Consider the following 15,484-nt stretch of genomic DNA (forward strand, 5'->3'; position numbering starts at 1 on the left):
CTCAGAAGTCTTACACGTATATGTGAAATTAGATAATCAATTAAACCAGCAAGGACTGGGTTTTTTTTGTTGTTTTTTTCAAATTTTACAATCCTGTTTAGCAGCCACACTTCAATTCAGACGAGCTTGACCCGCTTGACAGATTGATTTCTAGCTCGCTTTGAAGGTGTTGGGGCTGGTAATGTGTCCAACACAAGGAGGTGAGAGCAGTGTCTGGCCTCAACATGACCAAAAGGTGCTTTGAAGTCTGTCTAAGCGCCTAACAATCCCGGCCATGCCCGGCCGTAAACCTACTGCAAGCAGCACCCACTTCATCACATCTTTTCAGAGCGCCTCGGAATATACTACCTCCCGCCAAAGAAGAGACGGCCACACAAAAAGACTTGTAAACTGCAATGACACACCCGCCTCGAAGCTTCAAGCGAAAGTGAGATTTGCCCGCCGCGCTTCTGATTCTACTTTATAGCTTCAACTGACCCTTAAAAATCAACTAATGGGAAGTTCGACCGTTTTTTGTTTTTTTTCGGCGTGAGAAAACGTGGGGGTTGGTAGGAGAGCGGGGGGGGTTGACAGTGGGGCTTTTGAATGACACATAGTAGCATTCCTGTGATTGTTGTTCAGGCAAACAGCTCCAAAGCTTTAAACATGTGAAGACGAGGGCGCATGTAATCCTAAAGAGCAAACACTTCTTATTCTTGCGCTGGTAAGTGCGGCTCGGGGTGTTATTGGTGAGGAAAGAGAGCGCTCCGAGAGAGCCATCAGGGACACGCGAGACGTCCGTGAAAGAAGACGTGCACGACTCATTGCCGTCAAATGGTGACCAGACAAGGTTGCTTTCTAAAGGCGTTCCCTGTGGAAATAAATAAAGGGCAGGGATGTGGCTGGTGTAGAGAAATGAAAGGCAGAGACAACCCTGCTGAAGGATGTTAGATTAAAAAGTGCAGTATGTAGTTTTGGGGAAGGAATTTTTGATCAGGAGAGAAAGAGCTTCATAAACAAACTGACCTCAAAGGACAACAAAGTTTCATTCTGTTTTACTTTTATTTATATGTGGCGGCCACCTTTCTAGCTTCAAACAGTGTTCTGGGGACATTATTCTTTCTCTGAGAACAGTCTGTTTATTCAGTTATGGAATAAATTAATATTTCTGAGTTTGTATCATCACCTTATTCATGTTGTAAATCTTGAAATTCTGAGTTTTAATTTCTTCTTCAAAACTACTTTCACCAACCACCACTCTAATTCACTGAGAGTTCCAATGGAAGTTCAGGATATTCAGCGTGTTTACAAGAAAAATATTACACTTTCTTCCTCAGGAGCTGTAAGTGATGGACACGTTCCAATGACTCACCACAGGGCAAACTTATCCAGGCATAATGCACATGTCCTTTCCTCTCTTCCCTTCCCTGAGAGGAGTTTGATTAATGAAGCGCACTGCTTTGTTGCACAGCGGCATTTAGCTGCCTTAAGTCAATCCTAGCATTTGATTTTGGAGCCTGGATCACACCCATGGGGGAAAGCAATCCTTGCTAATATCAGCCGTGCTCTGAATGAGGAAAAGCTTCTTGGCCGCCTCAGCGCACGCACAAAATCTATTTTCTTTGCACCGGCAGAGAGAGCAAAAAAAATAAATAAAAAAGAAACACCCTGGAATTTTTTCAAACTTTCAGGGAACACGTCCAAACTTCTCGAGTCAGGGGAGCTCTAACAGTAGGGAGACAAAATGACAATGGCCTCATAGAAAATGCTGCCGACGCTGCTGCCTGTGTCTGTTCTCCTGGCGTCTCCCCCATGCTGAATGGAGTTTGTCTGCTGGTCCAGCGTTATGGCATGATAATGACTCCCCAGCTCTCCAAATGCCACCTCGCTGTGCACTGACGAGAGGGGGCAAGCAGGTTAATTACCATGACAATGGGGAATGGGGACGCTGGGAGCGGGGGGGTGCTAACTCCGGACACTGCATACGAGATGACCGGGATGACTTTCTCATCAAACGGGACGCTTTGATTTCCTAAAACGCGGACAGATGGACGGGGTCACAGCATCTTTGTCTGATTATTAGGCGGCCCTTCCTCGCATTTTCTTCACAGGCAGGGAGCCCTCTGTTACTCTTTAACAGAGCTCTGGGTGGACAAGCCTTCTGCCCTAACGCACTCCCCGGGAGCCGCTGCCTTTGTCTCTCTGTTTGAGTGTGTGCTGTTCATGAAGTGGAGAGGCTAATCAGTGGCTGTAGAGCTATTCACAGGGAACCACTGTAAAGCATGGGCCCATTTGGTACGATTGTTAGAGCGGCCACAATAGCTCCATGTTTTGACAGGCTGCACACTGGCCCTGAGTGTGCACTCGAGTCATTGACGTGGCTGTGAAGTGTGGTAATGTTTGCTACCAAAATATTGACTTCTGGCCGCAAATTAAACCTCAGCGCCGTGCCCTGGCCGGCGTCCTGAATGGCTGAACAAAAAAACCGAGGTTACAATTAAATTAATTAAATTCAGGGAGCCCCTTGAAACTACTCGGAGCAGCAGAGTGGCAGAGCAAACCTGGTAACACAGCAGTAACACAAGCACATCATTATTTTTAGAGGGCTTACATCAAATCCAGCCTCATTTATTTACAGCCTACAAGTAGGATCAAGAAGTCCTAACTGACACGCTTGTTACAGCACAGAGAACAAGAAGTCCATTAAAAAGTTTTTGGGGCATTTTCAGACTTTCAGCAATGTTAGCTGGTTGATTATGAAAACAGTCTGCTGTGCCGGGACTCACAGCCAGCAGAAGGCTTTTTTCAAACGTAAAACACTGCCGAGTGACTGAGGAGCAACCGGTGCCAAGAACCGATGTTGGCCATCACAGTGGAAAGGAGAGAAACAAGTTTCACAGCATTATGGTGAAAACAACGGAGACCTGCCTTCTTAAGTGAATAAAACATGGGCTTTAAAGGGATAGTTCACACAAAAATGGAAAAAAAATTTTTCCCAGTTTCTCCTCTTACCTGCAGTGCTTATTATCTGTCACAACAAGCATGCCATGTGCTGATTGGCTGGGATGAACTCCTTAGGTATTGAAATTTGGAATCGAACAAGGAGACATTTTTCCAAACTCGATAGCATCGGATCAGTTCGGTCAGTGCCATGAAAGTATTGTAGTTCAATACCCGTCTCTATCAGCTGTAGATATCTGCCTTTTCTACAATATAATGGAACTAGATGGCGCTCAGCTTTTTGTGCTCAAAATGTCTTTCTACAAATAATGACCAGGTAATACAAGATGATCTAAAGACCTTGTTGTGGTCACACTTCCTTCTGTGTAGTGATGCACTAGAAAGAAAATAGTTCCCACATGACACCCACCAGAACAACGTCAGAAGATTATCTTGAAAAACCAGACCATGATTCTCTGTAAAAGAGACATTGCAGTTGCGTTTTTCCCAAATTAACTTTTTTTCAGCGCTTTGAGTCACATACGTCGAGTCCCATCTAGTTCCATTATATTTGAGACAAGACAAAACAATTCAGGACATCTCTACTGCCTGTACTGCCTCATACCAAAACAATCTAGACGGATAAATGGCACTACAGGCAAGAGGAAAGATATGCACTTTACCTCTAAACACACCACAGAAGTTTTAAAATGATTTAAAAGACAAACTTAAGCGGATTGTGCTTTGCCTTGAGCTGCTTCAGTCACCACCTGGAGTTCAACAATAGAGCTTTACAATGAGAAGAAACACAACATAACAACAGCTCACGATTTACGTACAGTTGAGGAAACATTTAGCGGCGTGACAGAACAGCATGTTGTTAACATTTGCTTATTTGGCGAGGGGGGGGGGCACCTATACATTTGCAGATGTAGTAGAAAGCACAAAGCACAATAGCTCAGCTGTGGTCCAGGCGAATGCAAATTGTCAAGGAAACAATTTGAAATTCAAAAAAGGGGAATTTAGAAATCAGGCACAAGGGGTCATTCTGTGAGGACGCCGATACTCGACACTGATTGTGATTAATATGTACAGCGAATGTAAGGCCGTGTTAAGTAAGCATGAGAAGAAAAAAAAACTGCATTTTCCTATTAATCACCATCACTGCAGTGCTGTGATTGGCCCAGATACTCGGCATGCATTCCTCTATAGGCACAACAAAGTCTGAGGTCTGTGGAAAAAACAATAAATACAGACAAGGACTACATGTAATGTGTCATCACCTAGGCAATAACACATACTTCCTACATACTTTTGTCTTTTATTTAGACAACACACGCCGTCCGTGTCCTATTTTGAGTCCTCATGGGCTAACAGCATTAAATCCTGCTTTCACGGTCCGTGTGTGAGGAGATGAGACCCTTGGACAGCCACAGAGAGCATTGTTTAGATTTCTGCTTGGACCTCTGCTAGCGTATCATCCTTCTTATTTCAGCTCCATAGTGTTCCCCGTCTACAGTCTATACACCACATCTACGCGGCCCTTGTCAACAGCTCCCGGAGAGTCTGATAGAGTATGTCAGCGCCATCTTTTTCAGAGGAGCCTGTCAACGCCAGCTTTGTATCAACCCTCTTTGGGACAGGGCACAAAACACAAACAAGCCCTGCGGGAGGCGTAGCGTAGCGCGTCGGGACCAAAATTCCAAAAAGCAAGAGGGGGGAGAAAACAATCACGCTTTGCGTTCATAAGCCTCTTCCAAACTTATTTAAATCGCGTCCCATTTACAGAAGCAAATGGGTATCAATGAAAGCAGAAGCCATCTAGTAAAAGACTCGCTGAAGAGAAAAGAGTTTCTTTCATGATAGTCTATGTCAACAGCTCTCGAAGGTTCTCTTCCTGCAGGCATGACAAAACTAGTCCTGTCGTGACTCGCGCACTTTATGCTGTATTATCCTCTAATAATGAGGCATGTATGTGGCATGCGTCTCATTCATGAAAGACGGGAAACCGCATTACCTTGGAGCACTGCTTGTGATTCTGGCACCACACCAAGGATCCATTATTCTGTGAAAGAGAAGGAAAAAAAACATCAGAGACATTGAAAATAATCAGTTCATCGAATGAATGAATACGCAGTTTTGATTCCTCTTCCATCCCCATCCTATTTTGAGTTACAATAGTGCTAACGGCAGACAAATCTCAAAAACAGACTCCAGAGTCAGCTTTTGCTTCCTGAGTGCCTGTAACCTAAGCAGGAAAGAGGGGTCAACGGCACCAGAGCCAGGGCAAACCTCTGGTCAGTTTCAGCAGAGCACGGCGATCTCCAGGCCTGTTTGATCTCTCAACAGACGTCCCCAAGGCCGCCGAGGTGGGAACTGATGTCAGCACTCCTGCCTGGACTGCAGATACTGCCAATTTCCTCTAATTGCTGTGGAAGTGCCACCTTCTGCGCTCAGACAAGGCAAACATTTGGCCCTAATAGTGCTGCGTATTTATAAACCCCTCTACGTGTAAATATGAGAGTTGTCGAGCGGAGGGCCGTTGGGGGTAAATGGCTTGTGCAAGTGGTCATTTCCTGAATTCCATTAGGGCGGAGAATTATGCTGTCAGCCTCTGCAAACATAATTGTGCTTGGATGGCGCAAGTGCAAAGCTGGTGCTTCAGAATAAACGACTGGCAGGATCAACATGAAAGAGGCGAAATGTTTGAATGTGATGAGCGACAGAAAAAGGGACGCTTAGGTCAATCTGTGAAACTGTTTCTTCCCATATAGCACACATACGCTCCGTCTACGACTTTGCCTTTCCAACGCATCTCACGCTGACGTCAGGGAGATGTATATGTGCTATTGGGGTTATAAACACATTTAGCAGACACAGGAAAACATTAAAACAAATTTGGAGTTGAGTGTCTGTCCACTTCATGATTGTGAGGCAGATTATTCATTTTTCTTTTTGCTCCATTTTTGGTGTCTACCAACTCTAAATTACCAACGCAAATTATTTACTCGGGAAATAGCTACGCTATGTCAGCCAGCTAATCGCCAACTCTGATTGGCCGCTGTTGGGTGGGCAGGTACAGCCATTTCTTTAATCCCTTTGGCTAACTTTCTTACAATAATTCATTAGTTGATCAAAAGAAACTGAGTGGCCAAATATTTTGGTTATCAAATAACCGTTTTTATTTTTCAAGCAATGATGTCAAGGATGTGATGCCTTTCTTTTTTCATTTAGGACAAAATTGGTGTTCAGAAACTGTTATCGAAGTCAAGGTATCCGTATTAGCACTGACATTTAGATTCCTTTAACCATACCCAGCCGTATGGGCACGTTGATGAGCATTTTTCAACCTTTAATGGCATCATATTAATTGCATAATTAATAATTTGCAGAAAAACTAAGCTAAGTTAGCTGCAGTTGAGTGAACCACAAAAGTTATATGCAGGCCATAAAAAACAAAACAATAAGCTAAATGACGCCCAAAAGCTGCACAGAGCTGAGGGTTTACCACCGCAATGGACATTTGGTCCATTTTAATCATAAGAATATTGATTCTAGCTGCTTCACTTTCCTGCTGTAATTCTGGATGCGTTATAAAGAAAATCCAATGCAAATATTCTCAATGGAGCCTTTGAGCTTCATTAATGGATTCCGTCCGTCGATGACCTGGATCTGAGCTTCACTACTGGAACTTCCCAGCACTTCTTAATGAAAGCAATGAAGCAGTAGGATCCAGCCAAACTTTCAGGCTCTGAAGGCAAAAAAGTCTGCTTAAGTTCAATGTCAAGTTCAAAGCCTTTTCCCACAATGTAATCCAGAAGAAATTTCCCATGAGACCTTAGGAGAGAACTTATCATTAAAGGGTTTTAATTTGACATCCAGTACCAGTAAGTGCTATGCTTTTAGTGTCAAGGATAATGGTCAAATGGCTTCAAAGGAATCCACGATTGTATGGTCGTGTCTTAGGAGAATAACTTCAACGCGAAAAAAAAAGTACAGATAAGGAAGAAAAATGTATGAACCGCAGCACCAAGGAGAATTGGAATAGTTTGATTTTGTTGGTGGAAATGAGTGCGAGCTTGGCTGACGAGTTCAGTGTGCATCAGCAAGTTTTCTGTGTAATAGAGCATCTTCACTCTTCTTGGCCGAAAGTTGATTAAAATGTGAATTATTCCTCTATCAAATGATTCAAATCCTTGTGGAGATCGCTTACTTACAAAAAAAATGCGACCGAGCCAAACCCCCTGTTGGTAACACGCTGTAAATAAAACCTTGACATTTTCGCTGGCAGCCAATGCCTCGGGGGTAATTTATACAGATTGTCACAACTCTAGACCATGTCCTAAATCATCAATCCTGTTTTTGACACCTTTCTTCGCCCATCCATCAGTGGCGACAGGTCCAGATCCACAGAGGAGCTAATTTTGCTGTGTGACAGCATCACTGTAGCAGAGAAGCTCAGCAGGATGTTGCCCCAGCTGTCCAGGCCTGACCCCACCATGTCAGGGACCAACGGGGGAATAATTATAGGTCAGGACTTCATCCCTTTGACTCACCATGACATTCCTCCGCAGTCTGAACATTATGCAGTGCTGAGGACAGTCAAGGACTCAAGTAAATGAATGCTTTCAAGATATCTTCCTGAGTTACTGGCAGGTCAAGGAGAGGAGAGCAGACAGTGGTCTACAAATGTGACGCTAAGGTGAACTTGCTGCTTTGCAGTGGAGTCATGTAAACAGGGAATTTATCACGGAGATGCATTATGGCGGTTGTCAGCTGAGAAGTTGGAGCAGGTGGCCAGGGGCGTGTTGTATTGTCTAGACAACTGAGGGAAACATGGACAAAACCCCTTTTATCTACCAGGACAGCATTCCACCTTTTGAAAATGGGAATCCTTTGTTTCCTACGAGGCTCTGATTTGGGTTAAATGGATCTCAGGTTACATCGCAGAATTGCTTTTGAATGGTGTCCGATCTTGCCTATATGTTTAGCAGCATTAAAAAGGTGCACTATGTGGGATTGGGGAAGAAAATGTAATCAAAAGAGAAAGATCTTCATGTTTTATGCCTAAACAAACTAAATAACCAACTTACCTTAAAGGACACTGCAATTTCATACAGTTTTACCTCATTTATATTTGGCGGACCCCGCCAACCTTCTAGTTTCAAACAGTGTTCTGGGGACCTTATTTCTCTCCGAGAACAGCTTGTTTGTTCAGTTATGGATATAATTAATATTTCTGAGTTTGTATTATTACCTCATCAATACTGTAAATACCAAAATTCCGAGTTTGAATTTCTTCTCCAAAGCTAATTAGCGCCCCTTCAAAGGAGCAGTTGCATTAAATCTTTAAAGGTTCAGTTTTTGGGAAGAAATTTTAATCAGAAAGAAAATGAAAAATCTCCATTGATCGTTTATTGAGTTTAAACTTGAATATCAAAGTGTTTTCTTTTAAAGGACAACACAGCTTCATACTGTGTTACTTTGTTTATATTTGCTGGACCCTGCCACCTTTCTAGCTTTTAACAGTGTTCTGGTGACCTTATTTCTTTCTGAGAACAGCTTGTTTATCCAGTTATGGAATATACAAATATTTCTGAGTTTGTATTGTTACATTATCAATACTGTAAATATTCAAAAACAACATTGTGCGCCCTTAAAGTACTGAAAGATACCATAGCTACATTTCTGGTTAACAGGACGTAGGACTTCAAAGGACAGACTGGTGTCTCTGTGTCAGCCTAGGGGTCCTCAGTCTACACCAAAATAACTGATCCTTCAGGGCACACATGCAGCACTAAAATAAAGGAGCCTAAAGATTTAAGCTTCGGCTTGAGTGGGTGTGAGGGCTGTGGTCACTCTGCTCATCAATTATTCACTTTATATGAATTATTTGACAGGCGCTCTGAAAGTGAGCTAATGCGCTGCTTAGCGCACATCCAATGTTAACATAGAAGGGTGTTTCAGGGATCTCAAACAACACTGGTGTAAAGTTGTCTCCACTTTAGGAACGGAGCCTATTTGTCAAGTGAGGTAGCTCGGGGTGTAGCAGAGATTTACTGACAGGAGTGTCATGGTTTAAAAGCATTTACGGAGAGGTGAGGCCAAGCTACATAGACCCCTATTCATCCGCTGTCTTCGCTAATGAAAAACTCCACACATGAGACGATCACTGGCCGGGGCTTGATTCCACCGCACGTTATTTAATATCAAAGGGCGAAAACAAGGGTGACATGGAAAAACTACTTTCCAATGTTTTCCTTCCCCTCGCTTGAAACACAAATCTCTCAAGTTAGATGCTCAGACTTTTCTCTGCGGCACATTAGAAATGAATGACTGAATTTAAAATGTTGGAGTTTTATTGCTTTGAATGTAATAACAAGACCTCATGGACACACCTTGTTTTTGGCTTCACGGGTCCCCACATAAATAATCCACTACAAGGCTGATGCTTTCAGAATACATTATTGCACAGGGCTCCCAGCTCGCTCTTAATATTTTAAAGTGTCCAAGGCTAATATTTATGGTTGGGTGTTCCCCTCTGTCTATTGTGCCGGGGTGACAAGTTCCCCAAACGTGGAGTAAAATGTCAATAAATCTGTATTTGGAAATACTATTACATCAATAAATCTACAGTTGCAATAAATCTGACAACCTATGGACGACCTGTGGGCTTCCCAGCCCTGCAGCTCTGCCCTTGTTTCCATTTCACACTAATTCATAGTTGCAACAATTAAAACAAAGTCTCGGATTTTTTCTCGGATTCAGCCACATAAAAAGGGAAAGTCGCGTGGGTGTTCATAACATCTGCAAGCGCTAAATTCTCCAAGTATCGTTCCAGTGTTCACAGAATGATCGTATTAAAAAAAAGCTGATATGAAAACCAGAGGTTTTAAATTCCAGCTGCAGAACGTGTTAAGAGGACAAATTGTCTCTTGTACCGTAACCAAAATAAGTAGTCTGAATAGATTACTAGATATTGAGTAGACACTGTAAAATATTGAGAAACAGTAGGCGAAAGTCACTGCTTTGACATGCAGCCCAGACATTTCATTTCCATGAAAATGGAAAGTGTTGTATGTCTTGGTTTCCCTATCGAGTATTGAATGACCCCTGAAGGATGTCCGAGTTGAATTAGGAGGTCTGTCGTCTCAATCATAGGAGTGGAGCTCCGAGCTGCCTGTCCGCCTGTAATAAGATCTCCCGGAGGAAGCAGATCCACCTGTAGGTTGTGCTGACTGAGCATGCTCCAGTGTTGTGGCAAAAGCACATGAGAGCTTATCACATTTAGCGCAAATTGGGTGCCGGCGTTTAGCAGGAAGGTGACCTCGACGGAGCAGCATCGGCAGCTCAGCGTGCATCCTCTGCATGCCTATGAGGTGTGATGCTGGCATTTATTGGCAGGGCCAGGGGGTAGAGGGCAGGGTGGAGGGAGGAGGAGGGGTGGAGGTTGGGTCCATATGTTTTTGCAGCTGACCAGACCCCCCATTTTCACATGAAAGGCCTGTGCATAAGACAGTCCTTGCAGATTATCAACAATTGCCTTTCTATTCTTAGACCCAGGCTTGCTCGGGCAACCTTTGCTTATCACTCACCAGGAAAGCGCTCCACAAAACACCCCCCTCTCATTTTCCCCTCAGACTCTGAGGCTCTGCAGTCAATTATGTAGACTATTAGCCGCTCATTAGAGGTGGGACTTCCATCACTTATTTGACTTCTCAGTCAGCTGGTGACTAATTCGATTCCCAAACTTTGCAGCAACATACCCTTGGAGTCTTCTCAAAGCAAATCCACCAACTGCACTTTGCCAAGTTGTGAATTAAGGAACACTGTTTTCAATCTGTGTTCTTTGGAAGCGTGGCGCTGCCTTTTTAATTCCAGCTAAGCACATTCATCCCTCACCCCAGGTGTATAATGTCCGTTAATAAAACCGCAAAGTCTCTCTGTCCGCATGCATCAAGACCCGCCACACAGGATCAATAAGTGCTTTCAAAGTCAACCGAATTGGTGACAAAGAAACAAGAGACTGAACTCTCAACTAATTGCAAATTTACCTTGCGCCGCAGTGTTTCCTGACAATTAGGGATTCATTAATGCACCTTGAGAAAAAAGACGAGCCTTGCAAATGCAAATGAAGCCCCAGTATGAAAGGCGGCCAGCACCAGATAGATAGCTGGTGAAAAGGGGAGCAGAGGGGAGAAGGATCAGTGACCGGGGGTCCTTTTCTCTGGAGTCCTGGGAGAGAACAGTGTGTCCAGTGGAGGGTGAAAAACAACTTCTGATAGCACACATACCAAATCAGGCAAAGGAATACAGCTAATTTATAAAACAGGGTGTGCATCACAGCAGCGGGCTCTGCGGGGACCCTGGTAGAAAAAAAAAATTCTCCCTGTGAATATGTAAGGCAGTGGAAAGACAGATGGCTTAGAAGTAAGTGGGCAGCAGAAAAAAAAACAAAAAACACCAGGGTTAAGTCCATCACATTCACCGTGACAGAAATCTCATTTTTAAAAAGCAAAATGAATGGACACTGGCACAGCAGAAATGCGCCTTTCAATCGGAAAAACCCGTGTGTCAATTAGATTTTTTTTAACCAACTCTACACACTTGTGATATGCAGGTAATGCATGTGGCAACTTTGCGGTGAACTCAACCCTCCATGTAGATGCTCATATCTGCAACTGGTGCCTTTTTTCATTATTATTCTGGTGACACTCGAAAAAGATCTCACTCGTTCCTGACAGAAGAAACGTTGAAAAAGTATTTCAGCACCATACTGTCTCCTCAAAATGAGCCGAGGAGAAACAGGTTAGACTCATGTGGGGTTGGCTCGGCTGCTCACACGCGCTCATTCATCAATAAAACGCACACAACAGCGCCTTTTTTTTTTTTTTATCCCCTCGGTTTTGTTTTTGTTTTGTTTTTTTCTGGCAGAAGTTGGGGAGTCCTGCGGCCGCATGCTCGTACCTGCGAGTGCTTGAAGAAAGCGGAGATGCGGGTGATGTGCAGGCTGAGGCATCTCGAGGCGCATCTCGCTCGGTAAATGCTGGCAGTGAAGAAAGAGTCGTCCTGCTTCCTCGCGCACACACTTCCCGGGCTCGTTAACGCCGTAATCCACAAGCACAGGGTCACGGACGCGCTCAGGCTCCTGGAAAACATGCTCCCCGCCGATGTGTATTTAATCCCTCCACGGATCGGACAATACTGCGTGCGGGCTCCGCCGGAGAAACTAAAGAAACTTCAATTATACACTGGGGAGGAGTCACGGGCTCACGGGCGCCGCCATTGGACGAGCCGGCGATGAGTGACGGGCACGAGGAGCGTTAAAGCAGGTAGACCGCTGCTGCTGCTGCTGCTGCAGAGTCCCACGGAGCACACCGCTCAGACAGCAGGGGCAGGTTGTCCACAAAGCAGGAGGGGGGAAAATGTGGGTGGGTGTGCGGATGCAAATCATGTCCTGTAATCATAAATTATAACAGAACGAGCTGAATAGAAACAGATGAGTTTTTATGTTAATCACATAATAATCTACAGCAGATAAATCCAGAACCTGGCTGTGGAGTGCACAAGTTGCCCTGTTAGACTAATGTTTTTATCAATGAGCACATTGTCTAGTGGTAATGACCGTTTATCTGTCACCTAAACATATACGCAAAAGTTGGGTGGACTCCCAACAAACTCATTAAAGGTGCACCATGTAAGAGTTGAGGTTGAATACATTTAAAACGTCACTAAAATCATCAACAGAGTGTGAAAGAATAACAGTCTTGACATCATGACAACTAGCTAACGCAAGCTCCAGTTAGCAGCAGTTACTGGTTACTATGATATGCTGCCCCCGACTTCTTTTTAATATTAATTCAGCAAGCAGCTGATATTTACACAGTGCACCTTTAAATGAGGGATGGTCAGAATAAAGGCAGTAGAGATAGACAGCATTTGCGAGTTCCCTGTCACAAATTGTCCCCAACTGTATGGGAATCCTACATTCCCCCTAATGCATAGCAAATCATCACCTACAAGCGCCCACTCCATAACTGTTTGTGAAGCAGGCATTCTGATATGAATTAGAGTCTATAGTCTGATCTGAGATAACCCAGATGACATCACTGGGGTTATTTTTTCAAACTTTAGAAAGCTCCTTCCAGCGCCACTGAAGACTCACATGTTTTCACAGGCTGAGTTGATGTGTAAAATTGGCAAAGTGCCCATTTAATGCATATGATGTGTTCACAGGTTTCAGTTTAGTGTAATAACAGACATACAACACATTTTTTTATTGCTGTTATATTTGGGAAATGGCACTTTTGTGCTTATTTAATGTTGGTTGGCTGGTTGGTTTGTGAGCAGGATTACATAAAAACTACTAATCAGATTTCCATGAAAGTTAGATGAACGATGGGCCTGCGTCTAGAATAGACCCTATTAGCTTTTGGTGCAGATCCAGATAAAGGGACAGATCCAGGAATGTTTCCTTTATTTCTTTATCTTTGCGTTTCTTTGCTCAGGAAATTATGCACAGATCTTGATGAAAAAATCTGGTGTGTTTCAGTGGCTGGTATCTATGACTGAATACAATTTGATACAGATCCTAGATCTATAAGCATTGATTATGGTGAAGAAGTTTTATGTGATACAAGGCTATCAAGTTTCATATTGGATTGGGCTGAGTTCAATTAAATAGAACAGGTATCCTCTCTACTGACTTCATTTCTAGTTCATTCGTGTATTTAATTTGCTTCCATCGTTTCATTTATTAATTAATTTCTCCCTTTGCCTTCATAAAATACCCCAACAATACACCGAAACATCAAGTAGGCCTATAGTTAGCACACACCTGGCTACTGTATGAGCAGGAGGGTTAGACCTACTGCCATCTACTGATGACACAACTCATCAGAAATGTGGAGAGGCCAGCTCCTCTATATCATACCCCTCACATATGGCCTTGGTGAAGCTTGCCAACATCCCAGGGAAGCCCTTTCGCCTTCAGCTCTCGCCTCCTCAGTTTAACAGTAGCTTGGAAAAACAATTCGACTTGGAAAACTATTAAAACCATCCTGCCTAAATTCCTCAAGATGGACTCCCAACTTCTGGCATCATTTCATAGCCTCAGGTGTGGAGAAAATATGACATGTAGGAAAAGCTTGAAATCCTCGCTATTTATTGGCATTAAAGAGTGAGTATTTAATTAGAAAGTTCCCTCGAGGGGTTTACAAGACACTCAGTGCTTTTGTCAGCTCATGGAGTACTTCCCTGAACCCCATTACAGCAGCAGCATAATGAACTTTTATAGGTGTTGCTCTTAAACTGTGTGCAGAGTGGGAGTGGAAGCACACTCACACACACCATCATTAGATTTGGCTTGAGTCGCCATCTTGCCGGGGGCCAATTATAGATTGTGCCAAATAGTTCGACCCATGCCCCTCTGCTGGAATGGTAATATGCCCATATTAGCACGTCCGGAACCGAATATAGCCTCTTTACGACGGGGATCATGAAATCATACTCTTTAATTCCCATGTCATTCATGAATACCTAGCATCCTGTATGATGAGGGTTAGCAGACCGCTGTAATGACAGCAACAGCCTGCTACAGTTTGAGTGTGTGTATCATACAAATCATCTCACAGCTCTCTAATGATAAGATGGATGTGCGATCGTTTCCCTGGTGGTCTCAGACACACAATGTAACTCGGGGTGAGAGATCCCTTGCCACTCTTAAAACATTTAAACGCGGATGTCTGTGTACCTTAAAAAACGGCATAATGGCTTAATTTGTTGGCTTATTACAGCCATGTGTGGCGGGGGGGGGCGGGTTTTATGGTGTGCAGTGAAGGAAACACACTGTCTGTGTGCGGTCCTGATGTCTCCTGCAGCCTGTGGGACACGTATCCCTCCGACGCCATGCTTTCATTGACTGGGAAAAGCCTCTGCCAATTGTGAACTCCAGCTATTAAGATATCAAGATAGGGCATACGTGCTTGTCTGACCGGATTTCATCTCGAGCTCACGTCCCTGCTTTCATTCACACCTTTGTTTTCAATGAGTCATCATTAACAACCGATGCAAATAAACCCATGTGTACGTAAACCAGCTCACAATCCAATAAAACATGTACCTACAGAAACATGCAGTTCTTGTGTTTTCCTGCATCAGTGCACCCAGTCGTCATGACTTCGTGATTGCTCCACATTTACCCCAGTTTTCAAGCTTAATTTGCCCCGTCTCACAAAAGTTACATCAGCAGTGGCGGACTCAGGATGTTTGAGGGCCACCACATGTATACAGGGGGGCCACTAGTGCACAGAAAGTTGTGTTATATTTATAGTGAAGAGAGGGTGCTTCACTGTGTTTTGTCCACTGGAAGGGCGCCTGAGAATGCAATTTATCATGTGGGCATCCAAGAGGGAACATGGGGCTCCGCCTGCAACCCACCAGTAAACATCAGTGTGAGACAGCCAACCAACATCCCCAGATTCAGTCCTAACTAGGAACTGATCATCACCTTTACGTTGGAAGTGTTGTTCAACAGCACTCAGCCCTACGGCGGTGTGACAGGGGA

At 43.9% G+C, this 15,484-nt stretch overlaps 1 protein-coding gene across 1 annotated transcript in view; it reads right to left on the reverse strand.

The window, feature by feature from the left end:
- Positions 1–12,281, reverse strand: part of anos1 (anosmin 1) — a 49,966-nt gene extending 37,685 nt beyond the window's left edge. Inside the window, exons 1-2 of the mRNA XM_030429171.1 lie at positions 11,887–12,281; positions 4,937–4,984 (exon numbers count right to left, since the gene is read on the reverse strand). Of these exons, the coding sequence (XP_030285031.1) occupies positions 4,937–4,984; positions 11,887–12,078 (240 nt within the window). The 5' untranslated portion in view covers positions 12,079–12,281. The remainder of the gene's footprint in view (positions 1–4,936; positions 4,985–11,886) is intronic.
- Positions 12,282–15,484: the final 3,203 nt, after the last annotated feature.

The sequence above is a fragment of the Sparus aurata genome, chromosome 9, assembly GCF_900880675.1.
Source record: "Sparus aurata chromosome 9, fSpaAur1.1, whole genome shotgun sequence".
Classification (NCBI taxonomy): Eukaryota; Metazoa; Chordata; class Actinopteri; order Spariformes; family Sparidae; genus Sparus; species Sparus aurata.